The following is a 27,381-nucleotide window of genomic DNA, read 5'->3' as shown; positions in this document are numbered from 1 at the left end:
GTAGCACAAGGACTGAAACACGAGAATGATGCTATAAAAGATCAAGTTCCTCCACCAGCTGCGAAGCGTAAAGCTCAAAGGGTTTATAAAGAACATTGTGTGGCTCTAATGCCTCTTTTCTGTATCCCCTGCTCTTTACCTCCCTGACAGCCATGGTTGTGTGCAGTACGAGGATGCTCATCGCCATGAGAGGACCTTTAAAAAAAAATATACTTAATGAAAACTGAGCGTTTACTATGGTAATTGTGGCAGAAACTTAAATTACCACCTCGCTCTTTTGTTTTGGTTTTGTTGCTTTTTTTTTCTCTCAGACAAGTGTCCTTACATTTAATACATGCGAATGGATATCTGATCACTGGAAGTTCACTGTTGAAAAGGTACATGAAGTTTAGATGGGAGGAGGTGGAAAAAAAAGCCAAGCACCTGGAAAACACTTCATTGCTTCTTTATTTAGATGCACCCACAGTACAGAGCCTCTTGAGCATGTGCAAAAGAGGAAGATTACACATTTATAGCTGGGAGCACCATTGAGTTCGAGTTTCTTTGATACCATTTTTAAGAAAGTAAATTATTTCCAAAGAATGACATTTGAATCCAAGAGCTTAAGACCTGCTTGTACTTTATCCAGCGGTGGAAGGTATTTCTCTTTTATTATTACTTCGGTGTAGAGTAGAAGACATTTTCACAGTCTGGTTGGACCAGTCTATATATTTTCATATGCACCTTTTAATATATATAAAAAATGTTTCATTTTTCCCCCCTACCCACAGATAGTTAGATGCATCTAAGTTTAAAAACAGTAATGGACCAGAGCATTCCTATGGGGAAAAATGAACTTCTGCTGCCCTCTCCTGCTTAAACAATGAAATGCTAAAATATTAAGATCTATGAATCTAATGCTAACCTTGAAACAAAAAGCATGACAGGTCATTCGCTATACTACAATCAAAAATAGGACAACAACAAGAAATGTATCGGTACTATTTATATTTGAAAACTCCTCATTGTTACATGAGGTTACGAATACAACGTATTTACAGTAAGTGATCCAAATAACAAAAGCTTGTATTCAGAGAGGTCATGATAAAAAGTGTATGTTCCTGTGGATGGGAAGCAACACTTGGATAAAAGTTTTCAATCAAAATTAGTTCCATTCTGTTTCAAGATACTGTTTCATAGACTTCAAAACAAAAAACTGGGCTATACAAAATCTGCTGCACATACCAACTAGAAAAACTAATTCGTGGCTCACTCCCGAGCGGCTGAGGGAAGCAGGCGAGCCAAAATAAAAAAGCCACATGTAAATAAAAACATTCTTCAATCTTGCGCATTGTCACCTTTTCTTGTTTTAGGGCAACTGCTTCGGGATGGTATTGTTACACAATTAAGAGAAAGGGCCATCTTTGTTTTCCAAGACAGAACTAAAAGCAAATTATTTCGGTTTTATTTGGGGGGAGAGGAATCTAGTCTTTCTCCCTCCTCACAAAACAATAACGAGGTTTTTAAAAGCTCCTAATATATTTTCCTTTCCATAGAGTGAGAGCGCCTGAGGCTGTACTTACGCACATATAATGTAAGTACAGCTGCTGCATTTCTTACTCAAGTAATTCTTGGCTCTAACACCCTCGATTTTTCCATATGTAGGAGGAGATAAAAAAAATAAATTAAATCCTTTTATTTATGCTAACAAAACCAAGATTAAATTTACTGTAACCCTGCTAGTGAACGCTCCAATGGCATTAGAATACTTTTATTTAAAGCATTCCAACCTTTGGAAGAGAGACAAAAAACACTCAAAAGCAATGAAAGGAAAACAGTAAGGGAGACTGGCAAGATGAAGAAAGCAATGTGTGCTCAATTTAAAGTATATGAGAGGAACTTTGCTTTTACAGTTGTTATATCCCCACGACCTGATGCGATGCCCTAGTATTGAAAATGCAGCTCTTTCCTTTTACCAGAGAGCATTCAATCCTTTCTCCTGAAACCAATATGGTACAGGACACGAGCAACCACCCAACAACTGCTGTAACGAGCAGTTAATAAAAACATTTACACAAATAAAGGTAGTTTCTGAAACTCAAGAAGAAAATGAAAGCATAATTAAATAGACGCACTGATCACACTTGGGCCCATACGCTGCCTTCTTCTTTGCCTACAACTCCAAGTGATACCAATGGGAGCTCTGCAGAGCGGCAGGACATTGCATTTGGATTGCGGCAAACAGTGGATCCCGGGGGTACGGTCGTATCATTGTGGCAAGTGCTTCTTCTCGTACATCGCACAGTGCAACCTAGTGTCCTATCAGCCTTTTAGAGTCAAGTGACTAATATCACATCGTCTCATTCACTTTAACGAACCATTCCTTCTCGGAAGTGATAAATCATCTATAAACTTTAGATACTCCCCACTATCCCCACATCAGAGGTAACAAAATATTGCAACCCATCAGGTTCTCATCAGTTTTGTATGATCAATACTAGAATGTCATGTCAAAACCAAAAGTAGTTATGAACAAACAACACTCACCTAAACTCTAAGTACAGGACAAGGTACTTTTTCTAATTTCACATTGTTGTGGTTTACTCCACTAGGTGGAAAACATTAATAATCTTTTTTCCTCCATTCTATCTCAGCTTTTCACAATTGAACATAGTCTTTAAGCATGAGTTTAAGTCCGCCCTATTGTAAAGCATGATCATTTCACACAGAAATCACACTAGCAAATGTTTTTTGGTAACAGAAATAAAAGACTGTCAAAATCAATGGGCTAAGGGACATGATTTGTTATAAATTTATTTAATCTTCAGTATTTCAGCTTGCACCTTTGCTTCAGCACTTTAAAATAAAATGTTTCAACTATGACAGTAACTGCCTACTTTACATTGCGTCCCAGTCAGTGTTCTTAAAAGAAGCTCATATTAATCCCATTAAACCATGTTGTGTTTGGTGTTGCATATGACTAGTTCCACTTTTTTTTTTTCCCAGAATTAACAGTGTCAAGTTTTTACAAAATCGTTGAGTTTACAACATTTGTGTGCGCAGACCCAGGAGTACAAACTGTGACCTGATAATCCTGAAACAGTCAGTAGTCTAGGAGGGAATTCTTTTTTACCTCTTTTCCGTGCCTGAAAACAAGAAAACTTCAAATCCTACTGTATATTTAAATGGTAGGAAGAAAAATATACAAGCTTGTATTTATACTGTATTTCTATCAATGGCAACAGGTCATAAATTCATGTTTGCAACTATCACAAAGACTCATGAACACCAATTCAGTTTTATACTGTAAATACTGCTGGATTGATGGTTTAGGATTATCAATTCACTGTTGTCATATGTCTATAACAGTTCAAAAGCATCCTGGAGAAAAATCCTGAAACACATACCTTTCGGTATATAATAATGCAACTGCATTAGCTAAATATATACTGTACATAAGTCTTATCAGCATTTTACCTACCAAAGATGTAAGATTCCACTTTCAAATACAAAGCAGATAGCCAATAATGTATACTTATAATACAGCCCTCTTCTTTGTTTTTGTTTGTTTTTTTTTTTTCTTTTGTTTTAAACAATTTGGTCACAATGCACCTTTGATATAAAAGCATTTTAAACTTTATTATTAATACTCAGAACATTAGGATTTCCAGAATTTTTTTCAGTAGCATTTGTAGAACCACTTTTGGTAACAAATACAGTAGTTAGGAATGAGCATCCAGATGAGAATGCAGAAGTATATTATCCAGAATCCTTTCCAGCTAAGACCATAGGGCTGGTACTGTGATGAGTAATAGTACTAGAACCACAAAAACACTATAGTATGTTTCTTAGAGGCTACATCCTCTTTTGCTGGAACACTTTATAAATACATATTAAAAAGTAAGGCAACAACTCCAAACAGCCCAAACTGCTATCTTGACTCAGCTTCCAATTAGATCCATGACCACTGGAGACCAATTTCATGCTTGCACTGTTTAGCGTTTGTCTTTATTCTTTCAATATGGTCCAATAAAAACATACTGTAATAATTTAGCAATTAGTATTTCTACAACAACTCTGGTATGTGTTTCCAATGCCATGTCACCAATACTGGTTAGGTACTGAAGTCCAGGGTGTTACCACTGCCCATTTTTAAAGGATTGTGGACACTAATTTGGATTTGCAATAAATAGGTGCATGAATCCAAAGCTCCCTTTCCTACTATGTTTATCACCTACTTGTTTTTTAACTCCTAATGTTCAAATTAAGGAAGCACCAGAGACAGCCTGGTACTAAAAAAATGCTCACACCAGTAAACAAAACTTTTATTCAGGACCTATGTTTTTCATGGCCCTGATCCGAATGGACATTCAACTTATGAAGATGTGCAAAAGGAAAAAAGTCAAATTACAGTAAAGTTATCCAGAGAAGGAGGATGTTACACAAACTCATAAGGAAATGACAGTCTTTTTTTCTCTTTTACTATAAATACACTTAACAGTTTAGCAGAAAGACAAGCTAAATTTTAAGATTGTTCACATTTGAAAGTTGTATTACACTCTCTGCTAACGATAAATAAGGAACAGGTCCTGACAATGGAATTTGACATCGCAATTTTCATCAACAGATCTTTGAAGACTGGTTTTAAAGAAGGGTTAAAACAATGATTATGTTTGCAAAGTTCTGAGAAGTCCATCTGCTGTCCAAACTTTGGATTAAAGTCCTTATTTTTTTCCTTTACTTAGAGACAGGTATATACAGTGCTGTTGTAATAATGAAACAAATGTGAAATCTACTGTAAAGTTGCACAATACAGAAAACTGTTGCTCCATCTTCTACTACATAAATGTGTGACTCCACAGGTTAATAATGCTGTTTTGTTTTTTTGTTAAGTTGGAATTATTCCATCACGTCTAAGACCTCTCTTTAATTCCAAATCCTCCAGTTTTTTCCACAGTTCTTCACGCTCTTTCTCTTTCTTCTTCTCACTGACAGATGAAATAAAACAAAGAGTTAGCAGTAGAGAAAACTGTAGAATACTTATGTTAAAAAATATAGTTGACATTAATCAGCAGCACTAATTTTATTGAGCACAACTGCAATTTTCCTAACATATATTTAACTTCTGTCAATTTATTTTTCTTGTTTTCTTTTCGTTACCTACATAAATATCACTAAATAAAGCAGTAGGAAAAGAACATAAAACATAAGCTGAACAAAGTGACAGTGTTCATAGACACTAATTTGTAATACAGAAGAAAAGAATGCAGTGGACTTTTATTATGGAACAAATATACCATGATTATAAAAATTAACATTTTGGGACTAACTTGCATTTAATTATTTTCAAATTTATTCATTTAAGCAAGGTATTTTTTAATCTTATAAATAACAGCCACTTTCTAGAACAAGCATTCCCTTATCCTTTTAGAATCACTGTTCTTACTTACATAGACTGGTGGCTTTCATATAGCTTAGGCACCAGCCAAGGGAAATTTCAAGTTACAAGATGTGTCTTTTGTTCAGTGATTTACTTTTTTTTCCTTACCAAATTCCTACAAGAAGATCTATGTAGCATTTGCTTTAACAACAGACTTCAACAGCTGATTTGACAAAATTAAACAGCTAACCTAACATTTGCTTTACTTGCATTATTTGCTTTCTAAATTTCCTATCTCTGCCATAGCTTACTTTGAATAAATCTCCTCGATACTGCAAGGCACAAAATGCTTTCAACTTCTACTAAATCACCCTGTAGGTTCAGATGAAATGGAAATCTAGCAATTCTAGAGATACAGATTCTCTGCCAGTCACATTAGAGAATTTGTGAAAAATATTTCAGCAGATTAGGAGCACTCCTACACATCTTGATTCAGTCAAAATGCCAACATCTGGCTCATTTATTTCAAATTTTAATTTCCCAAGTAAAGAAAAGAGAAAGTAAAGAAAAAAAGAAAAAAAAAAAAAGAGCCCACTGTCACTAGAAAGTATTTAAAATTAAATATAAGAATAAGTGAAATAGCCTGACATTTTCAGGCTACTTACCCATATTTATCTTCTAATCATTATGAAATATATGCCTGCTTACCCAAAAGACTGTTAGAGGATGATCACCTTATCCAACTTACCTATTTGACCTATCATAGTCATTAATATTGAATATATTTCTGCTCAAGCTTTAGGTGGTATCAAAGCTACCCTTTTGAAATGTGGTTTTATTAAGATGCTAAAGATTTTCTGTAAACATTAAGGTAAATATCCCAGTTTACACATTCAGGTATTTACATGTTTTAAAATGATAAGTAGTAAATAAAAATGGTGACATGGTTAGCACCAGCCTTGATAGGAGATACAATGTCAGCAGGTGCAAGAAAAATCCTTTGTGCAGTTCAGCCAATAAACCTCACCCATTATCCAGACACAGGACATACTGCTACAGTGTCTGGTCCTGATAAGAGCAGAGTTCCTCATCTTAAGGGGCAAAGTACAATCACAAATTGATTTAAGTCACTGAGCTCACTGTCATAGATGACCAGTCCTAAGATTCTCTGCCTTTTCTGCTAGAAAACCACGCAGTGTTGTCCCAACTGCACTAGCAGATTGAGCCTTATTTATCAACACCTATCTACAATTCACCTGGCATCTTAGCTCAAATATATATCCAAGTCTCTAAAAGTAAAATACTGTATTAATGAACTAACCTGTTAAGTGTAGATTTTTTGTGTATAAAACTTTGTATTTTACAACAAAAAAGCAGAACAAAAGGACAGCATGACTCCAGTCACACAATTCAAAAAATATGGCCTCCAAGAGACTTTAGAGACTATACTAACCTAACAAGGTCTGACGACATACAGTACCCTTTGCTTTGCTTGGGGGAACCCTGAGTCACAGAAAAAGTATGACTTAAATGAAGTTGCAAACTGTTCAGAGTTCCTGAAGTTTCCTCATTTTTTTCACCTGACGCTTTGGATAAGCTGAAACTTTTGAGAAAATATGCTGCACCGTAATTGGAAAATGAAGATTAAGGAAAACAGGAGAAAAGACAAAAAGCATTTTACTACGGTGGAACTAATGATCGTATGAGTCATGTATCTAATGGATCCTGCGTGCTAAAAGACTCAGAGACAGCAAGACATCTGAATAAGAAATGAAAGGGTCAAGAGATGCCTCTTTGCTTTAAGACTATATCTAGCCTACGAACAGTACTTTGGAAAATCAAATCTTAGGGTTTTCCCTCATGTCACTTTCCAAACCTCAGTTTAACTTTTTTTAAGTCTTTAAACAAAGTGTTATCTTTAAACCCTTGTTTTTCTTTTATTATTGAAGATCTTGATACATTTAATTCTTTTGGAATGCAGAGTCAAAAGGAATTCCATGAGGAATGTGGATTCCCAAGCAACTCAATGGGTACTGTATTTCATAAGCGGTAAAGAACAACCTGTACATGATCTTATCTTATGTCTTGCAAGGAGACGGCTAAAGAGCATGCAAGGGAAAAATGAGGCATTGTGTCTGTTACGTGTGAGATTATGCAATTGCATCTGAGCGTAAGGGAAAAACTAAACAGCAGGCCTTATGCACAGCTGACAAAAAAAGCTTTAAAAAGTTACCGCTGACGATCTGACTTGTAAGTGGCTGTCAGCTCGTCAAACATGGTGCTGTTCATTTCCATAAATGCCTTCAACACGTTGTAGACTAAAGCCACAATGGCCCTGTGAAACATTAAAAAAGAAAAAAGAAAGGAGTCTGTTAGTTTCAGGTGAAATCAAACGTGAAATAAAAGTGTCTTCTCTTACCGCCATTTCTGCAACTAATTCTGCTCTTGCAAGTATGATAATGTAAATTCTTTGATTTCAGTGAAACTACTTTTGATTAACATATTTAAAGGTGAGAATCAGCTTTTATGTCTCTACTGACTACTTAAATGGAGCAAACCAAAACTCTAGGGTAAAAGGTAACAACAGAAAGCTATTACATATAACTACAGACTCTTCCCTCATGCTGTGGAGCAATTCTGAATGAACTCCAGGGATCCAAATCATCAATGCAGGCAGAAGGAATAGAATTTAAACACGAAATGGGAGTGATTCATATTTCCTTATGATTTTTCTATGAAGCTGAATATCCAGTGCATCTATGCAAAATACAAGGCTGTGTTTCAAGAGTGATTTCCCTGTACTCATACATTTCATATTCATTTTCACTTTGGTACAGCAAAAAACCTCTTAAAAAACCCCACAAATCCTTCAGATGATGGAATCAGTGTCTGTGTAAAACTCTGTGTGTGTGTGTATATTAAAAAATGAAATATATATATATATATTAAAAATATATATATATAGTATCTCTCTAACCTCTGCCTACTTTGCTTATAGCTGTTCCTGACCTTACCCAAGAGCCAATACACCACTGCTTATTTGAATTTGAGTTGCTTAATTGCATAAAACATAACAGGCATGATCTGTTCATACAGGAAGAAATTATATATAATAATAATAATAATTTCAAAAAGGTTTCAAAGGGATTCTGTCCCACAAAGGTTCAAAAAAGGTAGAATCAGTTTACTCTTTTATACCATCTGACTGGATAACAACCTAAAATATACTAGAATTTCCAAAGGAAGATGGGTCTGCCAATAGTCTGATTACCTAGAGGTCAAAATTCCTTTCTGGCAGAGTTGAAGAGAAAGAAACAACAAAGCAACTGAAAAGGGAGAAGGGAAAAAAACAAATCTAAAAAACTTTCAAAGAATTTGGAACAGATTATCAATCAAGAGATCCCAGTTCCTGATCCACTACTATGGTTGTCATATTCAGACATGGGGCTGCTTAAGAAACAGCTCTTCAGCCAGGAGGCAGTGAATGGACATTACAGGTGCCAGGAACCTTTGGAGCTAACCTATATAGCAAACTATGTGCCATTTCCCACACACCCCTATCTATCATTTACCTCTTTCACTAGACTTCCATCTTTGTTGCCTGCATTTAAAAATGTTCTTATAAATACAAAAATTCATTAAATACCTTCTTTACTTTAAATGTATCTTAACCTGGCTTGTGTGTCAAAGGTACAAAATTCCTGTGGGTATGAAACACTGGAATATTCTCATTACCAGAAGCATGCCAGTCCATAGTATAAAAGGTTGGGCAGGAGCACGGGCAGGTTAGAGACTGGTAAAGCAGTATACTATGCCATGGAAAGTGTCTTTTTGTGACCAACGTTAGTTACAGAAGCTTTCCAGTAGCATTAGATTCGTCATGTAAGCACACAAACGTGAGGGTTTGGCTAGGTATAGAACAAAAAGACTAATGTTTGAAAAGATGAAATATTTTACAAATACTTTACAGTAAGGTCTTAAAGCAACTGGGACCTGAATGTAGCACAGCTCATTAAAAATACTAGGTTTACTAAACAGTAACCATCTCGACTTAGAAAAACTTTTCAACTAAAGTATAGAATACATGGCATCTAACTGTAATAGTATTTTACATTAAAACACTTTCTACTAGGTCATTCAGTTTAAAAATAAAAATGCCGAATTAACAGGATATCAATATGAAGCAACTGCTCTATTACTGTGTGTAATAGAGAACAGCTGTATTTAAATACATTTACAAAAAACAACCCAACCTAAGAGTATACTGATGTCTATGTGCTTCATAGATGTTTAGAAAAATGCCACTGCCAGAGGTCTACCTGAGGTATCAGTATCATCCATGATGTGGCCACAAAGCTTTTTTAATACCAAGCGATATTCTTCTAGACAATTTACGATCAGGCTTAAGACATTAACCAGTTTATAAAAAACTGTGTAGGAGAAATGCTTGATGAGCAACACTTTTTCTTCAATAACAATGTAACATCTAATTTCTCTTTTTTCCAGCTTGTGAGAAGGTCTATTTTTATCCCATAAGGTACTGATTTTTGTACACATACCAGATAATTAAAAACATTTGGAGACAAGCTCAAGTATACACTAATTTATATTGGCATTAACAGAGTTGCACCTGCTTATGCCAGCTTTGAATTTGGATCTCTCCCATTCAGATGTTCTTCAGCAGACATTCCCTAAGTTTATCAGTGGTACGTCAAATGGTACGATAAAGTGTAACGGCAAAAACTTACGGATTCCAGTGCTCTTTAGAAATCCTATAAAGGCTGGAAAACATGATGGGAAGTATGACATTTGAATTCTCCTCTATCAAACTCATGATGTATTCATTATTCCAATAATACAGCGCTCTTTCGGCCACCTTTGAGTCAAAGGAATAAAATATTAACAGGAATTCAGATACCTATAATTTTGTAATTTTCTGAAGGAAAAACAAATCACAGAGAAATTTCAAAAGGATGAATTAACAGGAATCATTAACTTTGGAATTAAAACTCTACTTCAATCAGTAGCATAACATGCATTAATAGAATTAAGTTTTTATCCTGTAATTCAGACCCCACAGCATCTACTCTCTCTTTCCTCTGAGCAGCATGCTGTGACTCACTGAAGACCAGGTGCAGACACTGCATTAATGCTGCAGCTGTGGAGGGGAAGGGAGAGCAGACAGACTTCCCATCGCCCCTTCCCTCAATCCTGTGACTGCAATCGGAAGGAAGAGAGCAGTGCTGGGATACCAGAGGAAGGAGACAGGGAAAGGCCCAGTAGCTGTGCTGAATAAGGGAGAAGAGATCTTAAGTGTGGGGAAGGTACACTATCTCCCCTTCACATACGATTCAATTTAAATCCTATTCATTCCCTTTCTTCCTGTTACGCAATGTGAAGAAAACAGGCTATGGGTTCTATCACCTCTAACCGGACATCTCCTTACAGAAGGAAGTAAGTAGAAAAACGAGAATGGTGCACAATACTGCGCTAAAAAAGGGAGCAAATACATCCTATGTGGTCTATCAGTCCAAAGGCCATACGGTGAGTACCCGTCACCTACAGTCAGAAGGGCTCAAAGCCTGCTTGGATACAGTTTAAGGCCTTATGTGGCTCAGCACAGCAAGTCTGTGCTGTAACCCCAGACATATCTAACAGGTTATTCACGGAGCTCAGAACTGAACTTCCACTGCAACATACCCTCTTCCATAGAAATCCAGAAGACAAGCATTTTAAACCACATAACATAAAATAATATTTACATTTGGGGGGGTATTATGTTTGAAATTGAGACTCTACGTTCCTATACAAACAATAACCTCTACCACTGACCTGAAAATGAGGGCTAGAGACACACTTGGCAATTTGTTTAAACAAGGGTTCCTGGATTTTGACAAATTGTGATGGTTCGATTACATCCAAGATTTCCTCCAGCTCTCCTAGGAACATGACCTAAAGACAAGGAAGGAAGCATTGAATATAAAAACTCTGATCATCTTGATCAGCAAAATGCTGGTAACTCTCAAATTCTACCACTTCAGGGAGAAATGGAAGCCTCACTAGCTCAGCAAGACTCTCTCTCAAAAAATGTGATCAGTTCTACCTTTAGCAGCTTCTGAATTCAGTCTCTTAAAAGGAGGATGAGCGTGTGCAAATGGTGTATTTAAAGTAGTCCTTTACAACAAAATTCAGAATTGCACCAGTATATCCATGCTGAAAACCTAGCCTCATACAGACAAAGAATTTGGCCAAGGCTTAAACTTTGTTAAATAAAGAGAGTCTCTTAATTTTACCTCATTTTTGAAAGCAATATTCAAAATAACAGTTTTGCTGTGTCACAAAATCTCATTAGGGAAATACAGATTTGCATCAAGAATTTGAAAGAAAAATGCAAATGTCTAACTGCATCTTTTACATGTTTAGTAGGTAAATGCCAGACAATAAAATATCTTTCATCCTCCCTGGACAAGCACTATCCTCACATATAAACAATTCCAAACCTAACAGAGTTTTCCAATCTATCCTTAACTATGCTTATTTTCTCCTTTTCAAAACAAAAAGAAATTCTCTGCAGAAGAACCTGTGCTTATTTTCTGAATAGAAACTATGGTTATCAAACTTCTCTCTTCATAGTCAAAACTGTCCAAAACACCAGAATTCAAGTATGGAAAATCACCTACAAGAATTAATACCAAGATCAACCACAGCATGTGCTATCTACCTTGAAATATCTAAAGATTCCCTGCCTATTATACTGTAGAACAAAATAACTCTTATGTTTTGTTAATACTAGCATACCACTTACCTCTTTCTGACTGCAGGTTTTTGGCCAGAATTTCATTAAACCTCTAATGACCTAAATTAAAAGGAAAAAAAAGTTAGATTTTTTTACTTTTCTCTCAACAGAGTAAGCCGTTTATGCGGGGGGGGGGGGGTGTTATGAAAGAAATATTTACGGGTTCTGTGAGTGAGGGATCTTTCTCCAGAAACTGTACTATGCAATATGCCAGCTGTGAAGAGGTAAAGATTTAAGAAAATGAAGTTAGAATATTTCTATAAAGAAACCACAAAGAAACATTTTTTTAAAAAAGAGAGACTCAAGGCAAGATGCTATACAGCTTTCTCAAATTGCATCCAATTTTAAACTGAGATGCATAGTTTGCACTGTGCAAATCCACTCAAAGTTCAGTTCATAAGAAACAACAGAACAAGTTACAAAAAAATCAGGGTGACAAAGTAGCATATACAATAAAAATCAGAGCAACTTGGAATTCTAAGTACAGTCATATAACAAATGTTTTGAAGCTTCTGTTACTCTCTGAAACTGCATCTTTTTACACATTTTATACAATCGGCAAAATCATGAAAACTCTTGCAAGATGAGCCGACACACCTAAAACCTGGAATAACATATTTGGAAAGCACAGCTTTATCAGCATAAGAAAGACTGCACTATCTGAAAATCAGAGACAAAGGCAACAGGTATCACTTATCAGAGGAAAAATTACTTCATGAAAGCTGAATGTATAAAAAGATATGAGAGCAAAAATGTAGCATTAAGAAATCCATGAGGGAGAATGTTAAAGCTTATGCAAAAACGTAGGTATTAGTATTCAGAAAGTTGCCAGGGTGAAGAAGAGCCGTGACAGCACAAGACTAAGGAAACCCAAACATTCTCTTGGGAGAGGGAATGGGAAAGGCAAACTTGTGAGAATGAGAAAATGGCAGAGAGGAAAACCTAATGAGAGAGTTTAACTACTAAACAAAATCCCCAAAATATTACAGATGTATGTTACGCTTTTAATTATCTAATCAGAACAGAAGCAAGACATTTATCATACAAAGCATATTAAATGAATTAAAAAAAACCTATTGCATTTTTTCCACATTTCAAAACTTCCCCCCCACCTTTTATGTGCTACACAATTAGATCTCCAAAGCAACCTTAAAAAAAAAAAATCATTCTAACTGAGCAGAAAATATTTTTGTAATTTCTACCTGTGCGTGGAAGAGTGATAAACTCCTGACAGTATGTAAAGGGATCAGCACCTTCACCAGAAACTGTTTATGCTCTGCCTTAAGAGGTAAAGCAAAACCATTGATAATACTAGAAATCAGAAGAGAAATATTTGTTAGTGTTATCATCACAGAAAACATTCTTGAGGTCTGAACAAGCACTTTCTAGATTAAAATAATTTAGCAATCAGCACCTGTTTGCAAATAGCAGGCTCATGCCATTTGTAAACAGGTGCTGACTTTTGTCCTGCTTTACGTTAGCAGTGCAGTACATATCTAGGTAGCAATTCAGCTCCGACTTAGGAATAATCATATAAACAACTGCACAAACCTGTTGCCAAACAGAGAAGACCTTGCCTACGTGGTCTGTAAATTCATGTAAGCAAGGTGTTCTTGAGTAATTAACTTACCAGAATTAGATTTACTCAAAATATTCACAGTTAGTGTGCTCAAAAATAAAAAAATTCTGCAGCGTGTAAGGATGAAGTACACAAAATTTCACACACACACACAAAATCAATCCAACACTTTTGGTTGCAACTTGCATCCAATTACATACTCTTGGCAAAGATGTGACAGAGATTTGCACGTGGGCTTAAAGATGAGCATGTGCACACATCTGTTTTCAGAATCAGGGCTTATAGTAATACTTTTTCCGAATCCAACACTATTCTGACATGTCCAGGAGGGAAGTTTGAGATAGATAATAAATAAAGACTAGTTTACCTTCCTAAAATTTCCAACAGTTCAGCTACGCCATTGAAGTGTTCAGTTTCATAAACAAATCTAAAAAAAAATAAAAGTTAAATATAAGCCATATATCAGTTTCCTAAAGTGTTCATAAGCAAAAAGTACCTTCTCCCACAACTTACCGTAGAAAAATATTATTAATCTGTTTTCGGATAAATGCTCTAAGACCCAGAAACTTGCCATAAATTCTGTGCAAGACTGTTTTTAGGTAGTCTCGTTCTCGAGGGTCTTCGCTGTCAAACAGCTCCAACAGCTGTGTTTAAAGGAAAAGAGAACTGAAACAGTAGACATTTGACAAATATGACACACAGACTTCTATATAAAAGTTAAATTCATGAAAGCTCATGCATGTAAGAATGTGATACCTGTGTTACTCAAGGTGTAGAAATACAGTATTAAAAAAAAATCTGTTGTAACCCCAGCACAACATCACAAAACTCAGTTTATTAATTTCCACTTCTGACATAACAAAACTTTGGAAATCTTCAAACAACTAATAAACTTTTGATTAACTGGCTCCAAAATGCTGCCTTCCTTCTCCCCCAAAATAAATAAAATAAATTCTTAGATGCTGTCATATCTACAAAATCAGACGGTTTGCCTCTTACCATCCACCATTCCTTCACTCTGCAGAACTAAAAGATCCTCATTTGCTCTAATATTTTGTTCCCACAACATTGTGTCAAGGTCACATTTTTCTAATTGCTTGTAATTTATACTATGAGCTCTTAAGCCTTCCTAGTGATTGCATGGCCTCGTGTGATTGCATGGCCTCGTATCTTTACGTGTTGCATTAACACGTAAAGTTACACTTTCAAATTCTAAACAAAACCTTTTTAAAGAAAATTTTTTCAAAAGCAAAATGAAGTCTTAAAGAAAACAGATAAGCTTACCTGCAATACAAATTTCTGATCTATGTACTTTTTGGCAATGCTGGGCTGAAATTCTTGGCTTTCCAAAAATCGTATGAAAAACTCATATACAAGCTGCAAAAGGAGAAGGGGGGGGGGAACAAAACCAACCATGGTTTAGTTCATGACTTGATTACTCATTACAGTTTTAGGTATTTCCCTAAATTCTTTTGGTAGAAAATAAAATACTTATTTTTCCACAGAGCAAAAGGTTAAAAAGATGAAAAAGGTTTCTCTCCTTTATCAAATTGCTACTTTAGAGTTAGAATTAATTACATGGGCTTTTAAAGTTAGTTTTGCTTATTTAACTCCAGTCAAACACATTTCATCACCAAGAACAGGCACTGCCATCTTGTAATGCTTATTATCATCTTGTACAGCTTCCTGGAGTAATTGGAAAGCACATTTAAACTGCCCTATGAACTGCTGAAGTCACATCAAATATAGATGTTACAATTCTGAAAGGGTTGGTGAAACAGTTGGAAATATTTAAATTAAATTAGAAACTGCTTAAGACTAGTCTTCTACTACAACTTGAAACACAGAAGGAGAATACAAATCAAAATTTATTCAGAAGTTCCTAACTTACTGTAAAGATTAGCCTCAGGCCTCGAGAAAACCTGCTTACTTTCATGCAACTCCATCTCTGCCTAAACTATTCAGTGGGACGGCAACAGACTTTTCATTTAGTGGAGAAAAAGAAGAGTATAAAAACCAGGCAAAAAGGAAGTGAAGTGAAACAGGGACTGCTGTGGCCTTGTAAGACTGCAACCCTGACCTGTCACTGATCAGATGAGCTACCAGCTAGCAATTCTCTTTGCTGAACCTTTTCAAGAAGAGCAGCCATTGAAAACTTTTTCCCTTCTGACTTCAGTGAGTATGAATATTGATACTGAAAGGAGAAAGGAAGCTAAAAATTACATTTTAAAATAATGTTAAATTTTTCCATGCAAACACCAATATGCTGCAATACTGCTGCTGCTGCTTTATGTCAGTGTTCTTTGACTTCTAAGAGGAAACAATAGGAAATCAAAAAGGGGGAGAGAGGTTTAGAAATAGGACATGGAAAAAGCGACAGCTTACATAACTAATATTAAATCATCAGGAAATCAATTCCATCAACTCCTGACAAACACTTTGGTGCATTTCTTCCTGACAACGGTAAATCATCCACTGGCTAAGAAATTTCATCATTTCCATGTAAACAATGACTTTTAAAACTACAGCACTAGTGCCAACATAAGATAACAGACATGTATGTCTGTGCTGTTTCCAGGCAGGCAGAGCCGTTCAGAGCTGCCCTGAAGCTTTCAAGATTCTTATTTTTGTGAAATTTAAATATAAATGAGGGATGAAACCTACATTTCAACAGATTCTAAATTTGAGAGCACAAAGAGTGAAACAAACTGCTCACAGGCAAGGATTGTGCATGCAACTGTCAAATAAAATCCTCATTTCAAGCTGAGATCAGTCGTGCTCCTTTGCTCACAGAAACTCCCAGACCCCACAAACTGTTACTCAGGCAAACTTCTTCTAAATTTACTAGTGGTGTAAGTCATCGTCCTGAGTAACACAGGCAGGATCTGCATCTATATTTTCTATAAAGCAATTTACTGCATTAGCATCAATGATGCTTTCTCCAAAATTAGTTTATGTTCTTTGTTCAAAATACCTTGTGTTAACACATGAGGTACAGAGGAAGGGATGATACACAGCAGTGAGCGTGCATCCTTCCACAAACACCTGAAAGCAAACCTCAGCCCAGGGAGAGGAAAGAAGACTTAGACAGGGATGTAGATTCTCATTCATTTTTCTGATCAGATGCCAACACCTGAGTACATTTGTATGAAAATCAACTACCCTCAGTAAAGCAAAACTGCTAGCAGTATCATCCCCACAATGCTCTTGCTGAAGTTGCTGAAAAACACTTGTGCATCAGAGCAGTTTGGAAAGCAAATTAATTTTTAAACCAATGAAGGCAAACAGGAATATGAGGGACACCATCAATACAATTTTGAAAGAAAGCTTTAACATTTTGCAAATTTCACAAAGTACTCTCCTGTCTTTGTAGGTACTATATTATAGCCATGAACAATATTAATAATTAATAAATGTTTTTATTACAATATTAATAAATGTTAGTGTCTCAGACTAGTTCTGATTCACAGGTTAAGAAAAAGCTGAGAAAATTATTAGACACGCTAAGCAATGATAAGCATTTCTTCTGAGATAAATGATCAAAAACCTGTAAATGTGGCCATGATGCCTCCAAGGTGGGCTCATCTTCTTCTGGATCAAATTCATTGCTGTCACTAGGTGGGAGAGTTCTGAAGATATTGCAAGATACCTGAAGAGTGAAAGAAACAATAATGAGATCTCTTTTTCAGATAGGTACTAAATTTCAGGACTCCGTATGTCTATACCTACTCTATCTGTCCTCCATCACATAAGCAGTATTTCTTTGCCTGCTGTCTGACTAAGTTCTTTAGCAACAATACAGGTCTAAGGAACCTGTCCCTTTACAAACCTGACACCAGCCTTGGCTTTCCTTTCTCCAGGTCTTTTTGTTTCTTCTTTCCACTGACATCCCAGCATTACCCAGTCTCCCACCATTTCTGTCCACCATGTTCCAGATGAGTCCACCAACATGTCATTCCCAATCCTGCTGGGCATCAATGTGCTGAGAGCCATCAACATGCATTTACAAGGGAAAACATTAATGATATCTGCTTAAGGTCTCGTCTGTCAGCACTTGTTTAGAGTAGCCAGTGCTACTCACACATTATATGCCTGGACACTTCATGCCAAGTCCAGAACTTGGTACTAAATGCAAGCAACAAATAGTATTTGCTCGTCACTTAGCCTACATTTTATTTCATGGTTGGTTCGCTTTGCTTAATCTTATTTAGAGGTATTTTGCTGAGACTGCTTGGCTTTGTGAGGTTCATGCTATCAGCAAAGACTGAACCAGAGTGCTTTCCTGGGTTAATTATAGTGCTGAATGGAGCGTACAGCTTATTATGCAGCAAATCTGATAAACTGCAAACATGCTGTAGGGCCTTTTCTCCACTTTAAAGGTGATGTACCTTCTTTGCACTCTGCTACTGCATTTGACCCATCTCTAAGTTGGTTAATCAAACAGCCGGAAAAAGCAGCATGTTATCTCCTAATCCCGTCTACACACAACCCCTTCATAGCAGTTCAGACAAACTAAGCTATTTAAGAAACAAAACGAGTATGTTTTTCAACATCTTTATTTATTTTTCCAGCGTTTTACTCCTGTAAATGTTTTAAAGCTAGTCTGTAAAGCATATTTTCAATATGTTGGCAACTTAATAACAAAGGGCACTTTAAAGCCAAGAGTTTAAATACAACCCAAATACTGACAAAACCAGATTGAGACAGACAGAGTGAAGTTTTAGAATTTGCAAGACAAACAGAACAGATTCAGGTACTGCATAAACAGAAAGATGAAACAACAAAAACCTGCAGGAAAGCACATGTGGTGCATACCAGCTAGGAACGTTCACTGAACACAAGGGAAAGACAAAAGAAGAATAAGTAAGGCAAACCAGTGAGCACAGGGAAAAAAAAAAAAAAAAAAAAAAAAAAAAAAAAGAGGTCATGCGGGCTTCTGCTTGGACTTTCTTCTTCTTGCCACAAGAGGGTGTATTTCACTACAGTTACAGTAAAACATACTTTTACAGAAGCCTTCACTGTATATGTAAATGACATGTTTTCAAGTCGCATGGCTTTCAACCTTAACAGATACAGCACTTATTATAGCCTGTGCTCATAGATACTTATCTCTCAACTCTACTTGTCCTATGTGCACACCTGCCAAGTGATTACTAGCATTTATTAGGAGATACTATTTTTCTCCCTTCTCCACCCTCTTCCCCTGACTCATTCACTTCTCTCAAGAGCCCCTCCATGAAAAAGAAAGACTTTTCTAGTTTCATGAGAAGTCAAACAACTATTCCAGGAATACACACGTTATAGTCTGTCTTTCCTCAAGGATTCCTGAGCTTCTCCTTCTACTATCCCTGATATGAAAAAGCAGAGAGAGGAGGAAAGTGATAATAATTAGCAGAACAGAGTTGTTTCTGTGTTAGAGCACAGGGCAAAAGAGGGTAGACAGCCCAAAGGATTCCCAAGTAAAAAGGGGGAAAAGTACCTATTGGTGCCTTGGATCCGAACATCTGGGATTCTGCAATACTTACTGAAGCATTTTTGGTTAATGCTTCACATTCAAAAATCCCAGCTTTCTCAGGATTTGGACCAAAACAGGGAACTAGCAAAACCAAAGGCATTCCGCAGCTATTTTTTTTCTGCTTTAAACTTCATTTGAAACAAGAAAGAATTTTTTCTGCAAATTTAACCATACATAAATTAATGAAACTTGTACCAAAAGATCAGGGAAAACATAATTATTCATCAGCTGTTGTGTTTAGAAACTGGAACAAATACTGAATTATGGCACAAGCAAAACCTGCAAGGAAAAGTACATACTTTTGGAATGAAAAGCTAAACTAAGACAAATTCCTTTAAGATTTAAATTGAGTCAAACCAAGCCTCAAGCAGTTGGTGCCACGGCCTTAACAGCATGACAGAAGTATGAAGGGTTCAGCAACAATTAGTTAAGTCCCAGCACTGACACCTGAATCTTGAGCATGTAACAAAACCAGTATGATGTCTGGAGAGTGCTTATTAAAAAAGGCCAGTCTCAAGGCAACTCAAAAGCAGTTTTTTTGCAGAAGAAAATTAAGATGCAGGAGTAAATGCAATGCAAGTTAGAATATGGTCCTAGTATACAGTTTGCTCTCTTTAATCTTCTTTTTTGCATTAGGAGTAAAGATAAGTTATATGGAGCCAAAATGCAGATATTCTCCCAAGAAGAACAGACAGAACAGGTTATCTTTAAGTGATTTCCCCAGGTTATCATAATTTTAAAAGGTAATGTGTGCCATTACAGTTACATTAATCACCACAACACGGCATGATAGCTCATTTACATGCAGTGTCAATTTATAGCATGCTTATCTAAATCAGTAGCCTCTGGGTGGCTAATGTTTATAGGCCTCTAAGGGAGAACTGAAGGCAACAAGTTCTTCCATGCATGAACTGCCCAGCTGTACGTAGAGACTTTGACAGCCACCACACAAAGATGGGAATACACTACATCAAATCTGGAAAGAGTATTTTTTCTCAGATAGGCATAAGGTAGCTATTTAGTATTTATCCCTGGGTCCAAGCATCATGCCAAAATTCCTTCAGCTGGAGAGCCGAATCATTTCTCTTCTGACCTCTGTTGGATCATCAAGCCAAAGGACATCCCTGCCAGCCTGTGTACACAGTCCCTGACGAGTCCTCTCCCGTAGCCAACACAAACGACTATTGATCAATGCTGACTTCCATCTTCCACTGATTGGGAACACCTCCAAGCCCAGATAATATTTTTGTAAAGCAAACCAGAACTCTAATATTCTAGAAAGTTGTATCATGACAGATCTCCCCTGTTATGTCCTCAAAGACATCTGCACGCTGTCCTCCATGACGGTCCCTTTCAGAAGCACACACCAAACTGGGCATAGAAAAGTACATCACTGCTCCCCCACTATGCAGAATTTGAACACCCAAGTGCCAGAAACCAATTTAACAAATCAGTAAAACCTACCCATTGGCACTGAATCTAAAATTTCCAAGATCAAGTTGGAAATGCCGAAATGATAGATTTTCAAATTGGAGATGCTCAGACACCTCTAAGCTCCATGTCAGTGTGTCAGGCACAACTCCAACTAGAAGCAAGACAAAAAGTTTTCCAGGCAACTACAAGTCAAACACGAAGATAGGGAAGGCTGCTCTGATACCCCCACAAAGAAGGAGCTGTGAGTTCTGAACAGATCTGACCACTGGTACCTGGCAATCCAGAGCTACGAAACTATGAATATACACTTAAAAGTAACAAGCTTCAAGAAAGCTCTGATTTTATCATCACATTTATATTTGAAATAACTTTTAGAAAAGAAAGTACTAAGAGGCTTAAGTCTGAAGTCAGGAATAAATGTTTTGAGAAGTCCTCTCTTTGTCCCTCACTGGAGCGCTATAAAAATGACGACGTTGTAACAGAAACACTTCACAAATTCCATTTCAGCTCAGCACTCCTACTCTGTGCTGTTTGAAACAAAGATTTTTATCAGTAATAGTTTTCCTGAATGGAGCCCGAAATGAAAACAAACATAGACGCAGGGAAGCTCAATACATTAGCTATATAAAAAGAGGATAAATTAATACCCGACCAGCTCAGAGGGAACACCTGTTCTTCTATTACCAGTACGTGGAACCATCCAAATAAACCCCCATGTATATATGAAATTGAAACTGAGTAACTCTGCACACACAGTGTGTAAACTACTGTGCATATTAACAACATACAGTAACAATAAAATGTAATTAAGCCATAACATGAAGCCATGCTAACTGGGAGACAACAATGGCCCCTGGGACAGACACTAAACTTGTCCTTCTGAAAAATATCTGCATATGTGGGTTTTTTAATATTGTTTATGGATTTACATATTTTAGAGCCTGAAGTGACTACTGCAGTCACGCAGCTGTAATCTCTCTATACAACCCATTGAATTGTTCCCAAAAGTTTGACTATAGTACATCTTACAAAAAGAAATACCTAATTTTATCTTAAAAGATTATAAATGATTCCACCAGCTCTCTTCTCCTGAAGTTTTACCACTAATTTAACTACCGCACTGCTTCTTCTGATTTCAAGGTTGAATCTGCCTGATTCCCCGTTGTTCGTCATTAAACCACCAGATCTCTTCTACATCTGTATATATATTTGCATATGCAGTATGTATCTATTTATATATAGGTATTTTTGTATAGACATGACACTTCTCAACCTCTGTGCTGCCAAATGGAAAGACAGAGCTTCTGAACCCAGCCAGTTGTTGGTTTCTTTGTTTGTTTTTAATCCTGTGATTATTTTTGCTTCCTTCCTTTGAGCTCCCACCTGTGCACAAGTGTACTGGGCTATGTTTAAAAAGCCAGACCATCTCCCTTTTTTTTCTGCACGTTGCCATTTTAATTTAACAATCACTTGTGTGAACAGTGCACTGTATCAGAAACTCATATTAAGACAGTCATGATACAGTGCTCAGATCCTTTTCTGCACCACTGCTCGCATGAATACAGTCTTTCAGGGCTCAATAGTATACGCCTTCTTTTTGCCCAGCAGCATTACTTTTGACTTGGCTACATTAAAATGAACTATGTTGGACTGCAAACACAGTCAACAATCCAGATCACAGGGTGGGGGAAAAACAGTTCTTCTCATCTTTTCTTGACCTTTAAATCTTTTAAAAATTCAATCAATAACCTGCAAGAATTTAGCTCTAGATCAGGACTCCTAAACTTGTTAGCTTACCAGCACCCACTTCAGCAGTGGAAGCAGCTTCCACCCATACAGATGAGCAAGCAGTAAAACTGAGATCCTCCGGCTACACTGCTGTTGGCAGAGAACTGCAATAGGAGCAAGTCTGTAGAACAAAAGAGCTGGTGCTCAGGTGCAATGTCCACACCACATACGTTTGGAGGGAGGAGTTTCTTTCTAGTGATCTCTTGCATTGAAGCCCATTAGCAGTAGGAGAGCGTTAGGTACGCTCCTAGAGTAGACATTTTATCCAAAAGGAATGGAAACCCTAAAACTTCTCTATGACAAGCATCAAAGTGCAGTGAGAACAAATGGGAGACCCACTTCAAGAGCACACTCGCATCTGAGTCAGAAGTGCTAGCCCAGACCCGTCCCCAGGCAGCACGCCTGGGTACACCTTCTCGCTGCTGGAAACTGCAGCTCTGAAATTCCACTCTAGGTCACCTAGACCTGAACCATAACAGGGTACCCTACCAGCAGTAACCCCGTTCATCGCTATCTCCAGGTAACTACATTTTGAGATGATCCAGTGGAACAGTTATTTATTTAATGTGTGCCCAGCTAATTCTATACAATACAATCTAAAAAAATCATAGCGGTAACTCAAATATCTTGGACAAATTAAAGCAACCAGTACCAGCAGAAAGAGCCCTTCATCTCTAGAGTAGGCATCAGATCAAGTGAAAGCCTGCCAATACATAAACTTGAACTCTAGACAGCATTACAAAACTCATACTGTCTCGGACTCCAAACTGAAGAACAAAACAAAAAATTCAAAACCCAAGAAAACAATCTCCCAGAAGATTCACATTGTGCTTATCTACAGACACAATGCTCAAAAGGTATTTAAGAAGATGACACAGCCAAAATGGGGGGTGGGGGTGTACACGCCTCTAAAAAAAAAAAAAAAAAAAAAAAGAAAAAAAAAGCTGCAGTCGACAAGTAATTCTTAGAACAAAAATGTTTTTCCAGTTTATTTCTTTGCTTTAGACCTAGTCACTGTACTATTATGCAGATAAAGTCTGACGAATGAAAGGCCTATGTAACCAACTGGAGGAATAATGGATACGGGTAAATGTAATTACATACTGTCGGGAAAAATTATTAGGGACAACTACTGCAAGAGGAGCTGCCTCCAACTGATTTTTTGAGAGGAGTAGAGAACATCGGAGCTTCTTCTTTTAATAAGCATTGTGGTTTTTGTACAAACTACGTGTATAAAGAATGTGAATAATAAAAAGCATCTAACAGAGGAATTTGGAAATAATGCATAAAATAAACGACAGTTAGATTCTTTTCTTGCTTCTACAGAATTGACAACCCTCACATTAAAGAAACAAGAACGGAATTTAAAATACAAAGTGATTTTTATCTTTTTTTTTTTTTAAGGTTTTGGTAGCATGCTTGTTCCATCATGGCTACATCTACATGACAATTTTAAATCAAAGTCCATTTTGGGGGATGAAAGGAAACTGCATCTTCCTTTCAGCATTTCAGATGGTTTCAAAACAATCTGTTGAACTTGTACTGATTCAAGTTAAGTTTAATTCCTAATATTTTACAGAATTCCTGAAGTTATATAAAATTCATATTAGAAAAGAGACATTATTTGTCAATTCTTGTATGAGTATTTCATTTGTTTCCCTTAAACTCAAAATGCCATTCAGTATTATGTTTTTAAATCTAATACAAGAACCAACAGGAACATATGCACAGAGTTTTTGCTAAATCAAAAAGGTAAGACTGAATATAGGTACACTTGCATAAAACTCTATCCAAGAACATTTTAACACGGAAAACCCTAAACAGGATGAACATTTAGCAAGCAGGGTGGCATACTTAGTCATAAGCTATAGCTAAAGCTATAGAAAATAAAGAAACTCATAATGCCTATAAAGTCTAACAGCTAGCAAACATCCTAAAAATAGGTTCCTTAACACACTAAAAAATTCATGGCTTAACAAGATATTCTTTAAAAGGTCTGTCACAAACAAACTCCTGATCAGACTCTGCCCTCACATCTGTTGAGACAAACCTGCAGAAAAAGGAATGCAATCCTTCTAGATTTCTGTCAGTAGAAAGAAGGGGGAAAAAAAAAAAAAGAAAAAAAAATCAGAATCTGACCTTTCAAATGCAATTTTTGGTATTTATTTGGGTATTCATTTAACCAAGTTTCCTTCGCTGTGTTGCTCAACACAGCTTCTGAACCACAAGATATTTAATATGAAGTTTCATTTTGGCACTTTTATTTTACTTGATTCGTCATTACAGAAAAGATAGAGATGACAACAGGAAGCCAAAGGCACTTCCGCACTTGAAAGAGAGCAGAACAAAGTAATATTATTCCGTTCTAAAAGGTACATCTCAAAAAAGTTTCATTAGCCATCTCTTATGGGCTGGCAACCATCCACGGATGTTGCATAAACATCAGGGTAAACGTCAGGGGTTGGGTTTACAATTTTTGAAGAAGCAAGTAGGAGAGCTGAAATGTTGCTCACCAACAAAGAGATTCATCCAGATTTCTCAGTTTAACAGCTTGTCAATTCTTCCCATCCCATTTTTTAAATGAAAGAAATCAGTTTCCTCAATCTGTGTCTTAATATCCAGAAAACAAAAAAAGCTCTACTACATATACCCTTTAGGACACCACAGATAATAACAAACATTTATTTCATTCAACTACCATTGTTTAATCTACCAGCAAAATCAGCATCATTAGTTTAAGCCTCCACATTTTGCTCAGACAGGAGCAAATTTTAGATTAAGTGTCCAATTATTGGCTCATAAAGTCTATTACTGGCATTTCCTTCTTAGCAGAGTGTGGTTTAATTGGCAAGGGCCTTTTTTCCTAAGACTAGCCTAATTCTAAAGAATATCATCTGCCCTTCTGAACAACACATCAAACCACAGGGGAAGCGCACTGAGCAATACCCTCCTGAATAAATCTGTCCAGCTTATGGCCATTAACACAAATCCCAACCGCTCTTCCCATCAAATGACATTGATGACAGCGACGAGGCCACTGCAAGCTTGCTTTGGTGGCTATTAGTAAATTCAATTTTATTTTTTTAAATAACCAGTAACATGCCAAACACTTCTGTATATATCAAGCTAAAGAGGGTGGTTTAAAGAAGCAGATATGCACATGGGTTAACAAATAGCCAAGTGATTTCACATTTAGCTATATACAACATCATATCACACGCTCAAGAGAACAAGATGAAAATATGTGATACTACGATTAGGGATTAAGGTTTTAATGGCATGAATTTAGGATGACTGGCAGTAAAAATATCCAGGAACTGTTATGCTGGCTACCACGAATGACTGTTTTTCAAACCCTTACATCATAACACCACCTCATTTTAGAAGTAATTAAAAATCTCAGAGTTTCCGAAGAATTTTACAGGCAACCTTTTTCTATCCCAGTACCTGTAAAGCCAAACTCCTTTTGGGTCACAAACAGAGAACGCTAATATACACATACATTATAAAACTTTAAAACAAAAAAAGGTTCTTCCACAGATATTACTTTTTTGGACATTTTAGATAATTAAGATAAAAAAGCACTTTAGCCATTAATCCTTCGTAATATTAGTAACTTTTTAAAAATCAGCTTCAGACTGGTATGCCTTATTTTCTGCTCTTAAATGATGCCAAAACTCACAAAACAGCTTCCTGCTTTTTCCCCTGTTTACAATACTTCCCTTCACTTCCTAATTACAGTAGCCCAAAAGGCCAAGCAAGAAATATTAATTCCTGGATTCATAAACACTAAACATAACAGGGAGGAGACCTTCCAAAGGGACAAAGAACACTTGTGCTCCATTTTGATCAGTTTTAAGATACTGGTCTTTCAATCAAAACAATTGTGGCAGGCAGCCACCAGGGACACTAATTTGGTCAGGACATAGATACTGCTGTTTTCTTCATTATCATGACAGGTCAGATATTGTCAACGTGACAGCTCCTTTGTGAACACAGTTGGAGACCTAGATGGAAATCCTCAAAAGCAGATAAAGGCAGCAGTTGCACTCACAAAGTCAACTGTGTACAGTTAAGTCTGTCTCAATATACGATTATGAGCACAATTCTCCTTGAAAGACGAACATGCACTTATTGCAAAGAACAAGTTACACCAAACATAATGCTTCAGCACAAAGTGACTAAAGCTGTCTCTTCACCAGGCAGTATGTGCTGAAAACTTATTTTATATCGTATTAGAAGTTCTGCCTTTCCCTCTAGGGCCTGTATAACTGTACTCAAAGTGATGGAGAAGTCTTGCTTTTATAGGCAAAGACCAGGAGGAAAAATGGCATTTTTACCAGATAGCCTACCTGTAAAATACAAAATACCTGCAACGCACAAAAGCCCTGATGATGTGGTTCAGCAGAAACACTGCGTTAGCATTCGTTGGGATGATCAAAGAAATCATTCATGCATTTGCCATGGATTCACTCACATAAATTCAATACCAGAGCTCAGCATCCTGCTCACATGGAATACACCACCAAAGTGTTTTTCCAAGAGCACACGCACCACGAACACTGCTGGTTGCGACAGGCACACTTAGGGGACTCCAGGTTTCCAATAGCTTACACCTTCAAAGCCCAGGTGCCTGTTGCAGGCTAGAGTTTCTTACAAAATTTAAATATTTCAACTTTCTCAGGAAATTCTTTAGGAAAAAACATGTCTAATTTCCTAATTACTTAGGCATTTTTTTATTTGTAAAAAATCCAGGTTTGGGCAGTCAGAGGCCACTGAGTAGCCAGATACAGGACTTGAGAATATTCTCACTCCTCCCCTGCTTAAGTACCCTGACACTGAAGAGAAAACGTAGCTCGAGTTCAGCACTGGAGCCCAAATACAAGGCAGGAGAAAGTAAGATCAAGAAA

At 36.8% G+C, this 27,381-nt stretch overlaps 1 protein-coding gene across 3 annotated transcripts in view; it reads right to left on the bottom strand.

The window, feature by feature from the left end:
- Positions 1–429: 429 nt before the first annotated feature.
- The window catches only part of PPP2R5E (protein phosphatase 2 regulatory subunit B'epsilon), a 71,972-nt gene continuing 45,020 nt past the window's right edge, over positions 430–27,381 (bottom strand). For 2 of the 3 annotated variants that reach the window (XM_075503780.1, XM_075503781.1), the window contains exons 4-14: positions 17,282–17,383; positions 15,019–15,111; positions 14,248–14,378; positions 14,102–14,161; positions 13,358–13,466; positions 12,316–12,369; positions 12,165–12,215; positions 11,192–11,311; positions 10,108–10,235; positions 7,593–7,694; positions 430–4,967 (exon numbers count right to left, since the gene is read on the bottom strand). In XM_075503780.1, coding sequence (XP_075359895.1) covers positions 4,868–4,967; positions 7,593–7,694; positions 10,108–10,235; positions 11,192–11,311; positions 12,165–12,215; positions 12,316–12,369; positions 13,358–13,466; positions 14,102–14,161; positions 14,248–14,378; positions 15,019–15,111; positions 17,282–17,383 — 1,050 coding nt within the window. In that variant the 3' untranslated portion in view covers positions 430–4,867. The remainder of the gene's footprint in view (positions 4,968–7,592; positions 7,695–10,107; positions 10,236–11,191; positions 11,312–12,164; positions 12,216–12,315; positions 12,370–13,357; positions 13,467–14,101; positions 14,162–14,247; positions 14,379–15,018; positions 15,112–17,281; positions 17,384–27,381) is intronic. The other variant, XM_075503782.1, reaches the window with a different exon arrangement.

This window comes from Mycteria americana, chromosome 5 (genome assembly GCF_035582795.1).
Source record: "Mycteria americana isolate JAX WOST 10 ecotype Jacksonville Zoo and Gardens chromosome 5, USCA_MyAme_1.0, whole genome shotgun sequence".
Classification (NCBI taxonomy): Eukaryota; Metazoa; Chordata; class Aves; order Ciconiiformes; family Ciconiidae; genus Mycteria; species Mycteria americana.
This window is presented reverse-complemented; position numbering and strand designations above follow the sequence as displayed.